Genomic DNA, 21083 nt, shown 5'->3' on the forward strand with positions numbered 1-21083 from the left:
CAAACATAACGATAAATTACGTTGTATAAGGAGTTGTTTTCCCTATAGCAGTCTTATTAAGAGTGTTAAATTGATAAGATAGAATCCAGTAATCAGTCTTCAGACCTACATTGAGTAACATGAGTGTTAAATTGGTTAAAAATTATAAGTTTTCAAAACACCTGGTAACGAGAGAAAAGCCCCCGGGTAAATTTGAGGGCTCATATCGCTAAAATTCGGGTTTGATACCTGCGGGTGGATACGACGCAGATAGCCCGTCGCGGCTTTGCGATTATCAACAAACAAATAAGAAAAAATTAGTAGAGTTTTGTACTTTTCGTCTCTTTTTTTTTGTTTTTCAGGTGATTTTGTGACAAAAATAGCTAAGAATCAAACTGAAAGTCAATAACTGGTGATTTCATTAAAAATGCGTTAACCGTTTCGAATGCGGAATAAAATAAAGATAGCAGTGTTAAACACTTCGTTCATTTTATGGTTTTTAAGTGAAATTATTCGAATGGCAATTCTGGCATTGGATGATTAGTGGTAAATATCTCGTGTTAGAATCGTACGAAGCTTTTTACTCGAAAGTAGCGTACAAACCTTGCCAAACCGTTTCTACGTAAAACCGTTTTAAAGACCCATTTATCTATTTCCTTCTAAATTCCAGCTTCGGGAAGTTAGAAAAGTTGCGTTAGAAGTTATTAACAAATTAAATATTCGGGATGTTATATATCATGTGATCTTTATATTTCATTGGCACGTGTGTTGAATAGTTGATGAGTTCTTATATACACAGGATAGAAAAAAAACCCGTGTATTCATATGTTGTTGCTCGGTTCTATAAAAGTACACTTGATCAAGGTTGTCGACTACACATACACACACCTGTACCGTTGTACTCACGTGCTTGATCGTTGCAAAAGATAGCGAGACGCTTATTTGTTAGAAACGCGTTTTGTAACACCATTTCTTATTGGCTGCTAGACAAGCCGAGAGGAATGTGGATTGAATTCTGCCAGATCACCTTCAGCTTCACCAGGGAATGTAGCAGCTACATTGTAGAGAAGAATAAATGTAAGCTTTGTCGCTAGGACAGCCGTCGCTAAGATTCCATGAAACTCACACAGAAAACTGTAAGTATACATTCGTCGTTTCCCTACATATCTGCTCTTCTGCTATATTTTTGTATTTTTTATAATTCGCTGTAAACGTTTGAAATTGTAAAAAACTGCCAATGATACGGTAATTTCATACCGATTTTACAGAAATCCAAGGAAGGCTTCAAACGTAATTATCAAGGTAGGCTTTTTCGTGTGAGAATTAAGATGGCGTTTGTTAAAAGTAAAATAGCTTGATTTTTACACTGGACAAATGTTGACTGGACAACATTTGTCCCAACGGGAATCTCCGCTGAGATTCGTGCGTAATGATATAAGAGAAGCAGAGGCGGTGCACGGGCACTGGCACATGGGGCCCGTGCCCCGAATCCGCCGTTGGTGTCTTGATAAATCGGAATAGAAAACCATGATAGATATCCTACTGAAACGCCGAAAATTTCCACGCCTATGGGCCCGAGCCCAGAGTTTTTTAAGTACCTAACGACTCCGCTGACGAGAATCACATTAGCTGACTTAGAAACTTAGTAAACTAGGTTCAACACGAGCTACTGATAAATGTTTCCTTAGTAAAGATTCACATTTAAAGATTGAAGAGATAAATTACATTGTAATAACAGTCTAGCATTCGAATGTATATAGAAGATGTCAGTACTCTCTTAAGCTGTGAGACGTGATCGAGTCGCTTTGAATAGAATGTTTGCAAAAGTAATTAAAAACACAAATCACTGTCGGATATGAACCGAAATGAAGAAAATCCCACTTTGATTATTAGTATTGTAGTAATACTTGTTTATGTGCAATGTTAATACATTTGTGTATAATTAATTTGGAACAAAACCAATATGTTATTTATCTACTTATCAAATAATACCAGCAGTTGTGACGTTCATTGTTCAAATTATTGAAGGAAGAAAGACGTGGATTGGGCTCATTTGGAGTAGGATTCGAATCCGTGTGATACCACAAAATATTCCCTCTAGTTTAAGTTATTGGTACGTTGTAAGAGTGACAGTCAATTCCTTCGTGTTAATGGTAAGTAGTAGGGAGGCAGTTGAAAATTATGAACGGTGGCACATAGCTTCATTAGCTTTGCCATAAATAACAAATACAAAATGCTGAATGGATACTACTCATCTTCTCAAATGTGTTACGCTCTGTTTAGGTACCACTTGGTCATTGTATCTACGCCATTTTCTGCTTTCTATAGGTTGGTTTTAATAATTCTTGTACATATTAGGTTAATTTATCACCGGCAAACGTTCTTTGAAGTTGTGACTAAATATCTGTTATAATTAAAGAGGAATCAATAATAGGGACAACAAGAAAACAAAGTAATTTAATTTTTGCATTTTGCGCAAAGCTTCTCGAGGGCTATGTGAGCTATTCGTCCCAAATTTGGAAGTAATAGCCCAGAAAGAAGACAGCTAGTCAACACCACACCGCTCTTTTACCAACGAAGAGTAGGATTGACCGGCACATTATAACGCCCCCAAGGCTGAAAGGGCAAGCATGTTCGGTGAAGGGTTTCGATCCCACGACCCGCAAATTGTAAAGTTTGTAAATTGAAAATACTTTGATGTGTATTTAAGTTATTATTATACCGGATGTCGAATCAAGAATAGTTAAAGTAATTGAAATACTTTGGTTGATAAACATGGTTAATGCGAAAATCCACGTTTGCATTCTGGTTTTTCTGATTGATTGGACGTGTTTTGCTACCTTTATGTTTAGGTACATATTGAAAATATCTAGACATAAGACTCATTAATTTGCTGGAAATACAAGTTTCACGCTTTTGTCGGCCGTTTTACGTAATACGGATCAAAGTATAACTACTGTAGGCCCGGCATGGCCAGGTGGTTAGGGCGCTCGACTCGCAATCTGCGGGTCGCGGGTTCGAATCCTCGTCACCACAAATATGCTCGTCCTTTCAGCCGTGCGGGCGTTATAATGTGACGGTCAATCCCACTATTCGTTGGTAAAAGAGTAGCCCAAGAGTTGGCGGTGGGTGGTGATGACTAGCTGCCTTCCCTCTAGTCTTACACTGCTAAATTAGGGACGGCTAGCGCAGATAGCCCTCGTGTAGCTTAGCTCGAAATTCAAAACAAACAAACAAACAAACAATAACTACTGTGTATGCACGTGTAGCATTATAGATATATTTTTCCTTTGTTAAAAGGTTTACACTCCTCAAATTAATCTATTATCATTGGCGAGCTATCCTAACCCGGCAATAACTAATTGTCTATGGATTGCTGAAGATCTAAGAACGACGTTTAGATTTGCTTTAGCGAAACAAATATTTATCCTCAAATGTGCTCCAGAAATTCCTGATGAAGAGCTTCAAAACCATTTTCAAGGTATGAAAATCCTCCACTATATTGTAAGTAATAACTGCGTTCGGTTCGAAACTTATCGTAATACAGCCGACAGATTTAATAACGAATTATATTTCTTCTTAGAAATAAATCCTGCATAAACATAATTTTCCTCATACACATAGAAATCAATTAGAACAGAAATGCGCTTGTTTTTTATCATGCTAGAACTTTCTAATTGGTAGCATTTAAGTAGTGAAACAGCAAGGTTTATTTTATTTACCTCACTTTAAAAAACCGTTTTTTTATAAGAATCTCACACAGTTAAATTGTCGGAATCGTAGCTATTTAACAAATGTTATTAAAAAATCCTCAGTTCCCTTTTTTCTTTTGCATCTACCGTGTGTGTGTAAAAAGACGAAAAAATAATAAAATAATACAAGCTCCGTTATTATAAAAATTGTATAGAACGTTTGAAATTACCCAATTATACTTTTATTACAACTAAAAACAAAAGGCAGTGTAACTTTACGTGTTTCGAGACTTATGGTGACGATGACGTAAATGTTATTCCGCCGAGACATTTAAAGTTTTACAACCTTTTTAAGTTGTAATAAATTTATAATTGGGCAATTTGATGTGTTTCGTAGGAGTTGTGCATAATGTGCTATATTTCAAAGTAAGCCCCGAAATGTTTCGGTTATATATTTCAGAGTTACTGATCAAGGTGAATTTTAACATCCTGAACGCCTCCCGGTGGGTCAGCGGTACGTTTACGGACTTAAAACGCTAAAATCGGGGCTAGATAATAGCGACAGCAAAAAAAAAAACAACATATTTTATTTACTTATTTATTTTTTTGCATTTCGCGCAAAGCTTCTCGAGGGCTATGTGAGCTATTCGTCTCAAATTTTGAAGTAATAGCCCAGAAAGAAGGCAGCTAGTCAATAACACCACTCTTTTACCAACGAAGAGTGGATTGATTGCCACATTAACGCCCCCATGGCTGAAAGGGCAAGCATGTTCGGTGAAGGGGCTATAAGACTATTGTTATTTTTGGTGCTCCTCTGCTGTGAACAAAATTAGTTTTTACAATACTTTTGTTTTCGCACATTTTGTATAGATTAGAACATATACTTAGAATAACAAGTCATTCCTGTCTTTAATAAAACAAGTCAAACGGCTATATACATCTACAACATATTAAAATATTTCAAGATAACAATACGATATTGTTAACTGAAACGCCTTTATTTCTTAACGTATACTGTCGTTAAGAATACTAATACTGAAAATGCCTCACAAGAAATAATACAGTTTCATCTTCATCTTTCGTTTTGGGCTAACTCACGTTTTCTGAGAAAGAAACGATAATAATAATAACAATAAATTAATTTCAAAGGCAGTATGTTATGTTATGTTTTTAATTATGCACAAAGCTACACAAGGGCTATCTGTGCTCTGCCCACCACGGGTATCGAAACCCGGTTTCTAGCGTTGTAAGTCCGCAGACATACCGCTGTGCCACTGGGGGGCTCGAAGGCAGTAACTCTCCACATTACATTTTTTCTTGCTTTAGGCTAAATTATACGATTTTACCTCAGAGTTCAATCATTCAGACCCCCTTTACAAAGAAAAAACAAAACCGAGAAAGTGAATTTCCCATCATGCAATACTTTTAGATCTAGGTAACGGAATCGCGTTAAGTTAAGTAGAAAAATGCGAAGGTGATGAAATAAATTATAGACTTTTAGAGAAATATCACCTTTAAAAACTACCATAGTTTTTAAAGATGATTTCTTTTTAAAAGTCCAATTTCATTATATATACCTAGAGATTCATTATGAAAATACAATTAAAAACATCATGACTATAATACACAGTGAGAAGCCTAGTCATGATTTTTCGATTTGCTCTTGTCCAGGGTTACTGATGAAGGGTGGAATTCCCCCGAAACCGTATAACCCAATGACAAGCGGTGAATGGGATGATGGATCTGGCTTCTTCATATTTGTTTTCAATTCTACGTTTTATTAATGAATATACATATATTGTACTTCAAAGTGCAGTGTTGTGAAATATTATTTGAATATTTCGACATCACTAAAGTGCAGCCTTGGAATAAGAGGCTATGATAACACACTGAACCAGAATATAAAGCGGAATAAATTTATAATTTATTCAGGAATATTGGAAAAGGTCTTGAAGAAGGTTATCAGGCCTTTCTAATCCGCTTGTTGGCGAATTCTTAAGAAGAACGTACATTATCTATGAGCATATTTTCCACCTACAAACACAGTTACAGTATACTTGACATATACAGAGAACAGGATGGAATCAAGGCTTTGCAATTATTTCCTTTAGCATACGCTGAGAAAACATTGACTTATGTCAGGCAGGCAGTAGCATTGCCTACGTAGGGATGACTAGGATTGTTCATCGAAATAGTATTATAAATATCTCCTCAATAGGTCACCAGAACTTTACAATACTACATAATGTTTCCTTTTATAATAATATATATGTAATGACTGAGCCACAACTTCTGGGAATGTCTGCAAATATCATAGCAAAAGGTTTGATTAAGACCTTAGCACATAGGATCGCATAAAAAGTTTTAATGGTTTTTAAACGAGACTCAAAAATGGTTTGAAAACCATTACAACTTTTGTATGTGATCCTATGTGCTAAATTCTTAATCATAATTTATATTCCACTCATGGACCACGGACCTTGGTTTACTGAAGGTTTGGTTTGTTATGAATTTCGCGCAAAGCTTCCCGAGGGCTATCTGCGTTTGCCGTCCCTAATTTAGCAGTGTAAGATATGTATCGAAAATTGAAAGGTTTGGGTGCAATATAGAAGTGACAGTCAATAATTATGATGGCGGGTACTTCTAAATGGTTAGCTGTACTCTGGTAATTAGTTCAGAATTAGAGATTGCTATGCCCGAACCCTATAAGTCTCTCACCTGCAGGCCTTTAGAAGCCCACGTATGTACATTAAATGTCGTTCAGGTTTAAAATATCAATTTAATTCCTAAGTATTTTTGAAATGGTACATGGTTTTCAAGGATCATTTTCTAAAGTATCTTTTCTTCTAGTAATAATTTATTTTCTTGTTGACCAATTCTTAGCTAAATTAAATATAAAATACAATTTAGGTCCTTTTGCCAACATCTTGCGTTTTTAATATTTTGCATTACTTTTTTCATCACCCAGAAAACCGCTACTTGTTTGTTTGTTTGTAATTAAGCACAAAGTTGCACGATAGGCCATCTGTGCTCTGCTCACCACGGATATCGAAACTCGGATTCTAGTCGCTACTTGTAAAATGACTAAGAATCACTTCTTATAAGAACCAAAAGTGTTTTAAATAAAGTATCACAAAAAATCGAACATTGAATATACTTTATATTTCATAACAGCTAAACAATCAACAGTTTCTGGCCTGGAATGGCCTTGTTGGTCAGGGCCCTCTACTCACAATCTACTGGGTATGAGATCAAAACCCGTCACCTAACATGATCGCCCTTTTAACTGTGACGTTCAAAAGCATTATTCTTTAGTAAAGAGTAGTCCAAAAGGTGGTAGTTGGTTGTATTGACTTCAAAATTAGGGACAGCTATCGCAGATAATTTTCTAGTAGCTATATGAGAGATTCTATAAAACAAACAAAAGGAATAAACAGTTTATATGTTTTAAAGGTTGCAATGATAATAGTTTCACGTGATCTGATTTTTAGTTAACCCTTTATTACAATAATGAATGTATCTTGTATCAAGAAAAGAAACGTAAAGTTTGACTTTCTCCAGATTTCTATTACCTAAAATGCTTTTCAAGTTACTTAATTTTCAGTAGATTTCACAAAAGCAATAATTGATCTTTTTTTAATTTATAGTTTTCATTTTACGTACACCCTGTAAATATGCAGTAAGCTTTGCTTTGTTTTGTTGTCATGATTATTTTATCTACTTCATCTATATTTTACAGCTTGTAATAATACATTTTTTTTTCCAAACTTGATATTTTATGAAAACATTTTATGTTTTTATGAACACATTTGTACGTATTTTCTTGCTATACTTTGTCTCTTTAGTTCTATCCTAATCAGTATCTCATCAGAGCACCTTGGAGCTACCTTCAAGCTTTATGTTCTTTTTTGTTTCTATTTTTACCTCATCTAATGACAACTTCTCTTCTTTTGTTTTTCTTCTAGCTTTTGCACGAGATTTAAGTTATTCTTGTTAATTAATTCATCCAGATACTTTTATATTTTACCAAGTTTTTAAAATGTAATCTCATTTAAATTAAATAGATGTATACGTCAGTTCACTATCACGTGTTTTTTCTAGCCACAATAGGATTTTGAAAAGGAAAATTTTAAATCATTTGGGCTATATCATGAGAATTACTAATCAGTTGGGTTGTATCATGAGAATTACTAATCAATTGGGTAGTATCATGAGAATTACTAATCAATTGGGTTGTATCATGAGAATTACTAATCAATTGGGTTGTATCACGAGAATTACTAATCAGTTGAATTGCATCATGAGAATTACTAATCAGTTGAGTTGTATTATGAGAATTACTAATCAATTGGTTTGTATCATGAGAATTACTAATTAATTGGGTTGTATCATGAGAATTACTAATTAATTGGTTTGTATCATGAGAATTACTAATCAGTTGAGTTGTATCATGAGAATTACTAATCAATTGGGTTGTATCATGAGAATTACTAATCAATTGGGTTGTATCATGAGAATTACTAATTAATTGGTTTGTATCATGAGAATTACTAATCAATTGGGTTGTATCACGAGAATTACTAATCAGTTGAGTTGTATCATGAGAATTACTAATCAGTTGAGTTGTATCATGAGAATTACTAATCAGTTGGGTTGTATCATGAGAATTACTAATTAATTGGTTTGTATCATGCGAATTACTAATCAATTGGGTTGTATCATGAGAATTACTAATTAATTGGTTTGTATCATGAGAATTACTAATTAATTGGTTTGTATCATGAGAATTACTAATCAGTTAGGTTATATCATGAGAATTACTAATTAATTGGGTTGTATCATGAAAATTACTCGTCCTTTTAATTTAGCAACATTACATATAATATGTATATTTGAAATCTTTATATATATATAAATACTTAAAGGACAATGGGTTTATAAACGGCTGTAATAATTCAGTTGAATTTATCATACTCTTACTGAAAAAGTTATTCGGATGGATGAGCCCTCCAGGGGAAGGATCATGTTATCCAATGAAATGTTTTTGCTTGCGAAATATACTAGTATATGCTCTTACTGAAAAAGTTATTCGGATGGATGAGCCCTCCAGGGGAAGGATCATGTTATCCAATGAAATGTTTTTGCTTGCGAAATATACTAGTATATGCTCTTACTGAAAAAGTTATTCGGATGGATGAGCCCCCCCCCCTCCCCTGGGAAAGGAGCATGTTATCCAATGAAATGTTTTTGCTTGCGAAATATACTGGTAAAATAATGAGAAGGTCAAACAGAATATTGGCATATATGTATTTCCAGGTAGTTCATTGTTGAGAGTAAGCATTCCTCAGGAAGTTCATTGTTGAGAGTAAGCATTCTTTCCTGACACTGGTCTGAACCGTGAAGAGCTCTGAGAGTTTTCTGTTGTGTATAATATTATACGTTGACTCCTCGTAGAATTATCTGATGATGTTCACGAATTTTGCTCGGATGCCATAGTGTTGAAGCAGTTTTCAGATTTCTTTTCTGTTGATGCTGTCGAAAGCCTTTTCTAAATCCACAAGATGGTGTAGAGTGGTGTCTGTCATTCGTTAGATTGCTCAACGATTAATCTGAGCGTGGCTATCTGATCTGTGCATGATTTATCCGCTCGGAATCCTGCCTGTTCATGTCTGAATCTGTCATCCAGGGCGGCCTCCAGTCTCTCCAGGGTCACTCTGGTCAGCAACTTTCTGGGCACTGACAGCAGCATGATGACTCACCAGTTGCCACACACTATAAGTTTTCCGTGCATTTTCGTTCCTTCCACTCCGTCAGCATCTTTTCTTGTTCCCAAACCTTCCTAAAACTGATGTAACATCTCTGTCGTGATTTTGATGTCTGTCTTTAATGCTTCTGGTGGAATACCGTCTGGACCTGCTGTTTTCTCACTTATCAGTAATTTGAGCGGCTTCTAATCTATTGCTCTGTTGGGGGGGGGGCTGGTGTTGAAATTCAGGGGCTCAGCTGCTGATGTGATTCTTACGTTAAATATGCCAAACACTCTGCATTAGATGGGAAATTTTTACGTGAAATATACCAGACACACAGTACACTGGATTAGATGGGAAATGTTTATATTGGAACATGCCGGACACACTATGTATATTAGATGGGACATACTTACATTGGAATAGGCCAGACACTGTGTTAGGTGGGGAATGCTTACATTAGAATATGCCAAGTACACTGTATTAGATGGGAAATGTTTACATTAGAATATGCCAGACACACTATATTAGATGGGGCATACTTACGTTAGAATATGCCAGACACTGTGTTAGATGGGGAATACTTACATTAGAATATGGGGAAAAATTCTTCAGTACCCCAGCTAGAGGCTCATATAAAGTATGCAGTAACTTTGCCAAGACATACTGGTCGCTTTCCATGAAGATGTATAACAGTATTTTGATATTATTGAGTTTTGAAATCACTAAGCTATAGTTTTGTTGCAGACACTCCAAAACTACGAGTGGCGACATACCAGATAACCTTCGTGGAGCAGTTCTATGTCCACAGCTCAGTTTGTAATGATTTTACTTGTAAAAGCCAATATATTTCATTTTCATTATAGCTTGGCAAGTTATATTTGAAGTACTTGCAAAACATGTGCCAGTAATTTGTTGATCATGTATTTATTTTATTCATTAGGGGTGGGCGTCATCAGGTCTAATTGCACAGACATATAGAAGCACAAAGGGTTGTAGGATGAGGTCCATTTAACGTGGGCATGAATAGATAGATGTTAATGGATGTAGTGTGATATGTGACATATCTGGGAATGAAAACTGCTCTACTAAATTATTTTCGATACCTTTGCAAGTGAGCTATTTTATACTTTGTTTTGAGCGGAATACACCTTGTTGGGCTAGTGGGTTACAGGCCAACTTTGTGGAGTTACAGGCCAACTTTGTGGAGTTTGTTATCAACCATTTGTGCACTGACATGACTTCAACTTTCGGCTACGAAGATTCAGTCCCGGAGCCAAAATCAACAGATAACGGTCGTTTGCTCGTGTCATAGATGATAGTCTGCCTTGTTAAGGTGTCCGAGCAACTGTATCAATGGTTTGAAAATGGTTGCACATTTTGCTAACGACACTAATAGTAAGTTCGAATCAGCCTGTTCTGAGTGGTTGACTCCCACATTTCTCCAAATTAATTAAATATCTAAATAGTTCTTTTGATGTCTAACAGCGGTTCATAAACAAATTGGATTACTTTAATATTTGTTATTCATTTCAAAGTGGCAAATAAGACAAGACTGCAGTATATATTACGTAGCCTGAATGACCAATGAAAGGCATTTCAAATCACGTGGTTCATCATAAAAAATCTGATTTGCATAACATCTGCGTTAAGTAGAATAGACTTTCTCGTAATAAGACAATATATGAAATGAACTGTATTAGTGTATCATCTTTAGCGAATAATGTATTTTACAATTTTATAAACTGAAATGAAAGATCGTTCTTATGATCCACTGTTTAATTTAAACAAATCAAGTCAAACATAAATGTTTCTTAAGGTGGGAGTGGTCTGATATTTATAGGTTCTACAATTGAGCTATAGCACCTATATTTGATGTCTTTGATGAAAGTTACCTTTAACACCTATATTTGATGTCCTTGATGAAGGTTACCTTTAACACCTATATTTGATGTCTATGATGAAAATTACTCTGGCTCGGAGACGATTGCTATACATCTTTTATATATCAAGTTGTACAGTCTTTCTTGAAACAAAATGTTATAATAAATGTATTTACTGCACAGAACCATAGTTAAACAAGTAATAATGCGAAATCTAATAATTTCTAAATTCAGCAGGATTAAGAATGCCCCCCCCCCCTTTCTGGCTCCATGGGCTTCGTTTTGCCTCGAATATTATTCAAATAGTAATGTTTAAGACTCAAAATATAAAACATCTTTTCTAACCCTAATCCGAAAGAGTTTTTATATATTATGTGGAAAACGTTTAAAATAGGGGGAAAATATTAAAGTTTCACAATAGCACGAGATGTAACTTAGTACGGTTGTAATACCGAATTGAAATTGATTGCTCATGGTCGATAATGTATGGCTAACCATCTTCGTTACTATGACTACTAGGTTACTGCTAGGCCGCTTAACCTTACAAGTTCTACGACTTCTGATAACAAAATTTTGGTTTACCAAATAAGAAAACAAGTACGGGTTTATTATCGTACGATGCTGTAACCTAGTTATCGGGACATTATTAAATAACTTAAATTTTGCCTACAATTTTTTAAGTTAGTTGAACATTTAGGCAATGAAAGTAATTAACATTTAGAAGAAATTTCCTGTGATTTTGGTACAAATATAAATGAGTTCCCATTTACCGGAAAGTAGGAGTTGCGGTGACGAAGAAAAGAAATTCGGATTAACTATCCGCAGGCAGTTTGTTTTCTGTACATGTATGCATGTTTCATGCAGTTGAGAACATACAGTCTTGGCCAAAATGTTTGCATACTGTTCTATATTGACGTTATTGTTAACATGAATGGAGTAGTTATTGAGTAAATGTCCTAGTAGTAACAGAGAAGGTAGCGTATGAGCGAACAAACACGTACGAGTTGTTATTCTGGTCTGTATAAGTTGTTTTATCATTTGTTCGTCAAAACACACATACACACCTGTTTTGTATAAAAGGGTGTGCTTTTGGTATAATTTTTTCGAAACAGATCGACGCTTTGTTCAGACAATTTCTCTGTACTTGGTGTAGAGCCACGCCTCGTTATGTGCCATAAGTTATAGGTCGTCAAATTGTTCGACTGCCCAGAAATGGTATGAAGCAAACGGACATTACCAGAACAGTATGATACCCCCAGTGTACTGTATCGATAGCTCTCAAACGTCATCGGACTATAGGAAACAGGAAAGTCTACAGGTAGACACGAAAATAACTACTGCCCGAGATGACGTGTTTTGATGAGGATAACATGTCAAGGTCAAAAGAAGTCTTGCAACATCTTACGACAGGAATGACATGAACACATTCATTCCAGGGTATCCAGAAGAATAGTGAATAGGAAACTGACCAAACAATATTATTTTGCAAGAAGAGCTATCTGCAAAACGATATTAACCAGAATTCATCGCTGTCACCGTGTTATTTGGACAAGACAGCATGCTAATTTATAGTTAGGACACTGGGAACATGTCATATTTTCAGATGAGTCCTGTTTCCGACTTGTTAAAGGTGATGGTAGGACTTGTGTTCGTTGTTTGCCTGCAGAACAAATGAGGAAAGACTATCTTTCCCACAGAGAACACACAGGAGGTGGCGCAGTACATGTTTGGGCAGCTATTCATCATGGTGGAAAACTGCTCTTCATATCCTCCAGGGAAACACCAATGGTGCTGCCTACAGGCATCACATGAAGACGATATTTCATGGTGGATTATTTCCACCATGAGTACATTACAAGATTGTCATTGTCGGCAAAGCATCCAGATTATAATCCCATTGAGAACTGTTGGGCAGAACTGAGCCGGACAATTGCCAATCACGACCCTAAACCAGCTACTGTAGCTGCGTTGCAGTGCCTTCTAGTGACAAGTTAGGATGAAATCATGGTGGATTACATCAATAACCTCATCGACAGCATGTCATGTTGTCTTGCAGATGCAATTATAGTACAAGAAAACCAACCAACTACTGAATGTTTAATATAGACTGATATAAGACGCTATTTATAATAATTTGATGTTATATTTTGTCATTATATATGTTTTGGTAAGGTTTTGTTATGATGGGGTAAATTCCGAATTATACATCCATCTACAAGTGTTCGATAAAAGTGTTTGCTGTTCTAATGAATCGTTCATAACGTCCATAGAATCTCTCTTATTATACAAATTACATATGTAGATGTTTAATATAACACGCATTTCCCACTTTGACATCTCTAAGTGTACTTGTATTCCATCTTAATAATAATGATCTTATTTGTTATAAAATATATAAACATTTTGGCCAAGACCGTATGCATTACATTGCTATTTTAAGAGTAAATTTCATAGGGTTTTTATTCTATTTTGAAGTGACAGAAACATATTAGCTCACATTATGTAACAGGAACAAACCATGATGGCCAGATAGCTGCTGTTTCGAACAATGTGACTAATGTTGTTTTAATGAATTGAGTCTTTCGTTTACTTAATATATGTTCTTGTTGTTATGACAACACGTGCTTCACATTAACTATTTTAGTGCAAGCGAATACCGCTAGAGGGGAAGTGACAAAACTAACTGACTGACATTTTAATATTCATATTTATAATTTACTATTTGAAGAAACAAAACAAAAAACACCCGTCTCTGATTTTCAGCTAAAGACCTAGAGGAAAGGCAGCCTGCTAGTGCAACTTGTCCCCATAATTATCTCTTAACCTAACAATGGAATTGACTGTCCCATTTATCACGCACCCACAGCTGAATGTTCAGAGCGTGTTAAGTGGCATCTCGTCTTGAGCCCTGTACTCTTCACTCTGCAGCCTGACACGGTAATTAATTACTAGGTCAAGTCCAGCCAAGTAAATATTGGATGCCCCTATCTAATATGTAAACATCCACCCAAGCGCTTGGGTGAAAAAAATGGCCAAATTTCTGCTTTAACTCAAACAGCAGGCGATATTTCGCAAACACATAAAAATAAATCAACTTGACATTTCTGGAAAATTCCACATTGGCTTCAGAATCAAATGTAGGCAAAGTCGATGAATGAAATTTTGCAGGCCTTTTTTTAGAAGTGTATAATGGTAAGAACTTATGAGTGAAAGTAAAGAAAAATATAATTTATCAACCACACTATATCTGATATACCCAATACAGACGAGGGCTTTCGCTCAATACCATAGCTCACTAGGCCGGCTAGGATACGACAGATATAAAAGTAACCGAAGATGCTATTTATATCATCGATTACATGAGCAACACATTATCGGTGTGAACCAGATTAATTTCGTGAACAGTAATTTTTATTACTTTTATTTCAGTCATTACACATCAGAATTAGATTTACACTTTTTATTAACATCAAATTATTAATTTATTTTAATACGAATTTTTTTTATAATTAATATTATCCTACATAAATACTGTTTTGTTTGATATATTTATAAGCTATCACTTAATACCACCTGTAAAGTAGTAAGGGGAAGTTCATGAAAACAACGTACATCTATTTAACATCCAAATAGGAGTTCAACATCATTGTATTTCATGATAAGCTTTTTTCTCACTAATTTATTATTTAGGTCCTTATGATCTACATGTTGCTATATACCAAATAACCAAGTAGCATATTAGCCCAAGGTTTGATTCAAACTATTCTTTCATGTTCTGGTTCATGGTTATTCTTTATTTTAAATTATTAGTTTATCTATCTATATCTATCTGTCTGTGTCCATCTAGCTATCTGTATCTATTTATCTATCTAACTATCTGTCTGTCTATCTATTTATCTATAGTTGTCTGTGTCTATCTATCTATCTATTAATCTATAGTTGTCTGTGTCTATCTATCTATCTATATTTATTATATATATATATACACATATGTATATACATGAGTGTGTAAGTCAACGTATATATTTAGTAATAGCCACAGTTGAAATGTCCTTATAAAATGAACTTAAATTAACATCCAAGGTTCGAAATGTGCATACAAATTTATTTGTTCGGTTCTCGCAATCATTTATATATTACAAAAAGAGACCCCTTTATTATCCGGTAATATTATATTATCGTACCAAACCTAACAAAAAACATGTAGCATATTGATTGGGCCAAGGTTTGATTCAAATGCTTCTTCTATGATCTGATTCGTGGTAATACTTTATTTGAAATTATTAGTTTATTTATCTATATTTATCTGTGTCTATCTATCTATACGTACTATATACATACACATATATATGTACATATGTATATATGTGTGTGTGAAAGTCAACGAACACATTTTTGTTTTACCGTAAACTTCCTATCATGTTTAATAGCGACATAGTTGTGTTCTACTCCCTCATTAACAAGGTAAATATGATCTTAATCTAGATATAACCCATTATTCCCTGTAGTAATCAACACAACTTAAAGTTATGGATTGAATGCATCTCTTTTACGTAATCGGTGGGCATGAGCAGTAATACTCAGAACTCCACAAAAACAAACCATTTTTGCCGAAATCGATCTTACGACCACTGCGTTCGACTTATTTCCTCCGGCTTGATGGGTCGTTAAGGAATTTGGGTGAGACAGCATGAAGCAGCTATGTTTCCCCCCCTCGTGCCAAACACTCGAAAAGGAGTGCAAAAAATTGAGGATGAAGCAGTTTCTTACTGTGTGTCATTTGAGGATAGCCTGATGTCAGGATTTTAAACTAACTCCAATTTTGGAAGCGTATTTCCAAATATTTAAAAAAGAAACTTTTTTCTTCGAGTTTACGAGTTTTATAATATCATACATTACGTTGCACACATCTTTGAATAACAGTTATTACACATAAACTGAATCAACAAACTCCTCAACGGATCACGCAATCGTGGATGTTAAAGCAGTTGTTCCAGGGAAGATTGTAATCATCATACGTTGTGGTAGTTCCGTTTAGGCAAACCTTTCAAAAATGGTAGTTCCGTTTAGGCAGAACTTGAAAAAAATAGAATGAAAACTGAGGAAAAAAATATTTGCCTAAAGATAAGTTATTCCAACAATGGAGTAAGAGCTATTCCAACTTTAATTACACTATTTTCTAAAAGTCTAAGAAAAAGTTTATCGTCTAATAACGTCTAATAAATGTATTTGTTAATACGTTTTTGAACTTACCCCATAACGCTTTCACAGTTACAGCTATTCAAACCTGGTAATAAAAGATGGTCTCTTTTTGTTATATATAAATGGTCGAGATTAGAGCGAATGATCACGAGAACCAAACAAACAAATGTGTGTGCACATTTTGAACCTTGGGTGTTAACTTAAGTTCATTTTATAAAGAAATTTCAACCGAGGCTATTACTAATATATAATGAAGTACGGAACATCGTGAATCTATACAAACAAAAACTTGTAAACTTGTACAGCTATGATAAGACAATCATGTGATACGAATTGGTGGATTATAGCAAGGTGCTCAGTTTCAGTCAGTGCCTATGATAAAAACAGTTACAGTAGGATGTATAGTTGTGATAGTGATAACAACAGTTACAGTAGGATGTATAGTTGTGATAGTGATAACAACAGTTACAGTAGGATGTATAGTTGTGATAGTGATAACAACAGTTACAGTAGGATGTATAGTTGTGACAGTGATAACAACAGTTACAGTAGGATGTATAGTTCTGATAGTGATAACAACAGTTACAGTAGGATGTATAATTATGCAGCACGTAAATGTTAATATTTTCATGTATTTGCAGTATACCAGAGGAAGGGCTAAAATGATAAAAATATAACAGTTTATTAAAATATCACTTTCTATGTGTAGACTAAAAGACTAGAGATTATTAGACGAGAACTGAATTGGGAGATCAACTGTTAAAAACAAGAATGGCCGGGCGTGGCCAAGTTATTGTCGGGTCATTCGAAACATTTGCGGTGTTTCTGGTTGAATTCTTTCTTTCTGCTGGTGTTTACTATCAAGGGACGGCTACACTTGAAAATTTGGTGTATGAACTGGTTGACAAATCCAGCCCCATAAAAAAAAATTATTGTTATTTGTAACTTAATGCACATCTGGTGTTTATACGTTAGTTAGGTTTAGTAATTTTTACTTTAAAAATAATTTAGAACAGTTTTTCTATACATTGTAACTTCCTTGTACAAGGATGGACCCATTAACCTTGTGAACTTATAGTATTAAAATTGGAAGCTCTATCCTTGGCGTGGACAGAGAACAGGTAGATGAGCGTCTTCTTTAAACATATAAACCTAAACTATTCGTCATCTGTTTACTGAGAAAACAAACTAACGAAAACAATATCACACGCAATATAGTCTTAACTGTCTCTAGTATTAATTTATCGTTAAATCGTGTTTTAAAACGCAAAGTAGTGACTATTTCTGTAATAGATGTCGCTACCATACCATATCTAATACAATAAAAATGCAAATCATGTGCTACTGAGATGTTACAAGTTAAAGACGCAGCTACTTAAATACTGATAATCAATACGTAATTTCTCCAGTGACAATCTGTTATAGACGTCGCTACTATACCATATCTAATACAATAAAAATGCAAATCATATACTACTGAGATGTTACAAGTTAAGGACGCAGCTACCTTAATACTGACAATCAATAAGTAATTTCTCCAGTGACTATCTTGATATTAAGCATGTCCCCGCAGTAGCACAGAATCCCCAGCTTCTGACATGTTAATTTGAAGTGTGGAGAACGTTTCGTGAACTGGAGTTTTTTCATCATTTTCTCGATTTTCTAAGGAGCATATAAGTCAGTGTTTATTGACGGTTATAGCTACGAAGTACAAATTGTCTCTTTCATGGGAAAACAAGCGTGATACGAGCGCTTGTCAAGCGATCGATAAGATAAGATTTGTAGGCATTTAATGCGCATGTGTTTTGTTTCCCGTGGGCTAGGAATCATACTCGGGATCCCAGATCACGAGTAAAGGCTTAAGCCTCCGGAAACTTAAGCGACTCTCAAGACATCAACAACAATTACAGATAGGTCAGTCGGTTTCGGTTGTGTGGCTGTTCTGCTCAGGCTAAGTGTCTGTGTGTCATTTACTGACGTCACCGTGACGTTAAGAGAAAATAAAAAGTGTTCTTATAATTAAATTTATTGGACTTGAAGAAATTGAAAATGACGATGATGTTGTGGAAGATGTTTCTCACGCCCTTATGAATGCAAACACAATGAATACAATAAAAGTACAGGATATATATAATAATTATAAAGACGAGAATAACAAACCCTCTGTACTTAATACAGTGGTTTCCAACCTTTTGTGGCCCTCGCACCCCCTAAGGAAGCCCTCGCACCTAAAAAGTGTGCACTAGACATTTCTTCTTGGCGACATTTGGGGGAAAAAAACGTATCTTGTATAGATCTCTTCCGCGCACCACCTGGACACTCATTTCGCACCCCCAGGGGGTGCCAACAACCCTGATTTGGAAGCCCCTGGCTAAATAGTTGGCTGAGCCCTTATATTTTCAACAGAAAATAAATATCAACCGATGCCGGACATTGACACATTTGGTTGGCAAAAGTACCATAGTCTAGCTATTTGTATGTGTGTACCGAAAGTGACTCTGAGATTTGAAAAGACATGAATGGTGATTACTTGCTAATTTTGTTGGCTATAATAACTGTACGGCTTTGTATAAAAAAGTAGGGTTTGTAATCTAGACTTTTCTAGAATCAAAACTCCAATATTCAAGATCAAGGTTTCTAACGTCATGTTTAAAAGATTTGGAGGCTCCACTTTACTATTTTCTAATTAAATTCAGGAGAAAATTAAGCAGATGGCGATAAAAAGTTTTACACACATCCCTGTTTCAAATGGAGGAAGTAATTAAAGTTTACTTTCTAATTGATAAATAATTACCACATGTCTTGCAAAGTTTCTTACATTAGTTACAACTGCTGAATGAATATATAGCCAATTAAAGTTTGTTGGCATCACAAAATATAATAATAAGTCTAAAAACAAGATAAAGCTATTAAAACAAAACAAAGTATGTTGTTTACTTATTATGTTAAATGTTAGATGAAATTTTAGCTTGAATATCTGTGATTTAAAACCCTTTTCACCCATCAACTGAGGAAAATCGATCCTTCTGAGAAAATACAGGTTAAATGCATTAGCACTGGGTTGTACTGCATTCCCACTAGGCTTCGTTACAACTAAGTTACTGTCAGAAGCTCCTCCAACTTTGCAGGCAGAAAATAATAATAATACTATGTGCTTCATTAACCATTTAATTAAACTAATATTCTTAACCAATGTCATTTGTATCCTCCTTCCCAAAAAATATAAATGGGCGCTCTGTATGGTTAATAAAAACATAAACCTTTCAAAAGGCTCCATCCTATAAGTTTGACCGATGGTGGGGTTACTAATATATTCTTAACTCGAAAAGGGTGCTGGACAATAGATGCTACGGTTCATGGTTAGCGTCATGTTGTCACAAAATTGCGCCCTGTACTTTGAGGCTGTGGATTTGTTATAAGAGTGACGACCAAATCTCACTATTAGATTACAGTAGCCCAAGAACTGGGAGTGGATATATGCCGTTGAATAGCTGTTTTCCATATATTCTAACTGTCCAAAATAAAGGAGGCTAGCACAGGTAACCTTTGAATATACTTGCGCAAGTATCTGAAACAAATTTCTCTGGTTGTAACAATGTTAGAATAAATGACCCTTACTTACCAAGGAAAACGGGAAAATTTATAATAGTTGTTCAACTATTTCTCTGGTTGTAACAATGTTAGAATAAATGACCCTTACTTACCAAGGAAAACGGGAAAATTTATAATAGTTGTTCAACTATTCTCCCAAACGAGGGAAATACAATTTAATTTCTCTGGTTGTAACAATGTTAGAATAAATGACCCTTACTTACCAAGGAAAACGGGAAAATTTATAATAGTTATTCAACTATTCTCCCAAACGAGGGAAATACAATTTAATTTTTTTTATAACAATAACAATGCTTATTGTACTTGTAGCAACTTGCACGTGGAGCTAAAGCATAAAAAAGCATACTAAAGTATAAAAAATATACGATATAAAATTAACTCAAAACAAAAGTCTACAAACATTACCGCAAACATACAAATGAACGGTTTAGTTAAAAAGGTGTTTTCTCGTTGTTTACATTCGAGGTATTAACTTTTGTTGCAAGTTTAGTTTGTACATGTGTTTACTTGTCAGTTAAACAATTAATATGGAATTAAACGAGATAATTGTAAACAGTGCACATATTCTTTTTTTACCGTTTTCGAATTAATATTTATCATCAAATTTTCTAAAGATCTTAAATTTCTGGTTTATTTGTTTGTTAAGCACAAAACTACACAATGGGCTGTGGCCCCCCCAGTGGCAGAGCGGACTTACAACACTAGAAACCGGGTTTCGATACCTGTGGTGGGCAGAGCACAGATAGCCCATTGTGTACCTTTGTGCTTAACTTCAAAACATCTTTGCTGTGCTCACCACTTGTATCGAAACACCAGTTTTTAGCGTTATTAGTCTATAACTATCCGCTGAGCCATCGAGGGGGTGGTGTGGAGTTAGGGAGGATATTTGGTAACCTGATGAAATGTGAGTGACGGATGTATAGCAGAAGTTTGTTTGTTTTGAATTTCGCGCAAAGCTACACGAGGGC

General features: G+C 35.0%; 1 protein-coding gene across 1 annotated transcript in view; it reads left to right on the forward strand.

Moving 5' to 3' along the window:
* The first annotated feature begins 1033 nt into the window (after window positions 1-1033).
* The window catches only part of LOC106458888 (voltage-dependent L-type calcium channel subunit beta-2-like), a 71087-nt gene continuing 51037 nt past the window's right edge, over window positions 1034-21083 (forward strand). Inside the window, exon 1 of the mRNA XM_013918451.2 lies at window positions 1034-1115. Coding sequence (XP_013773905.1) covers window positions 1095-1115 — 21 coding nt within the window. The 5' untranslated portion in view covers window positions 1034-1094. The remainder of the gene's footprint in view (window positions 1116-21083) is intronic.

Source organism: Limulus polyphemus, unplaced genomic scaffold, assembly GCF_000517525.1.
Source record: "Limulus polyphemus unplaced genomic scaffold, Limulus_polyphemus-2.1.2 Scaffold24, whole genome shotgun sequence".
Classification (NCBI taxonomy): Eukaryota; Metazoa; Arthropoda; class Merostomata; order Xiphosura; family Limulidae; genus Limulus; species Limulus polyphemus.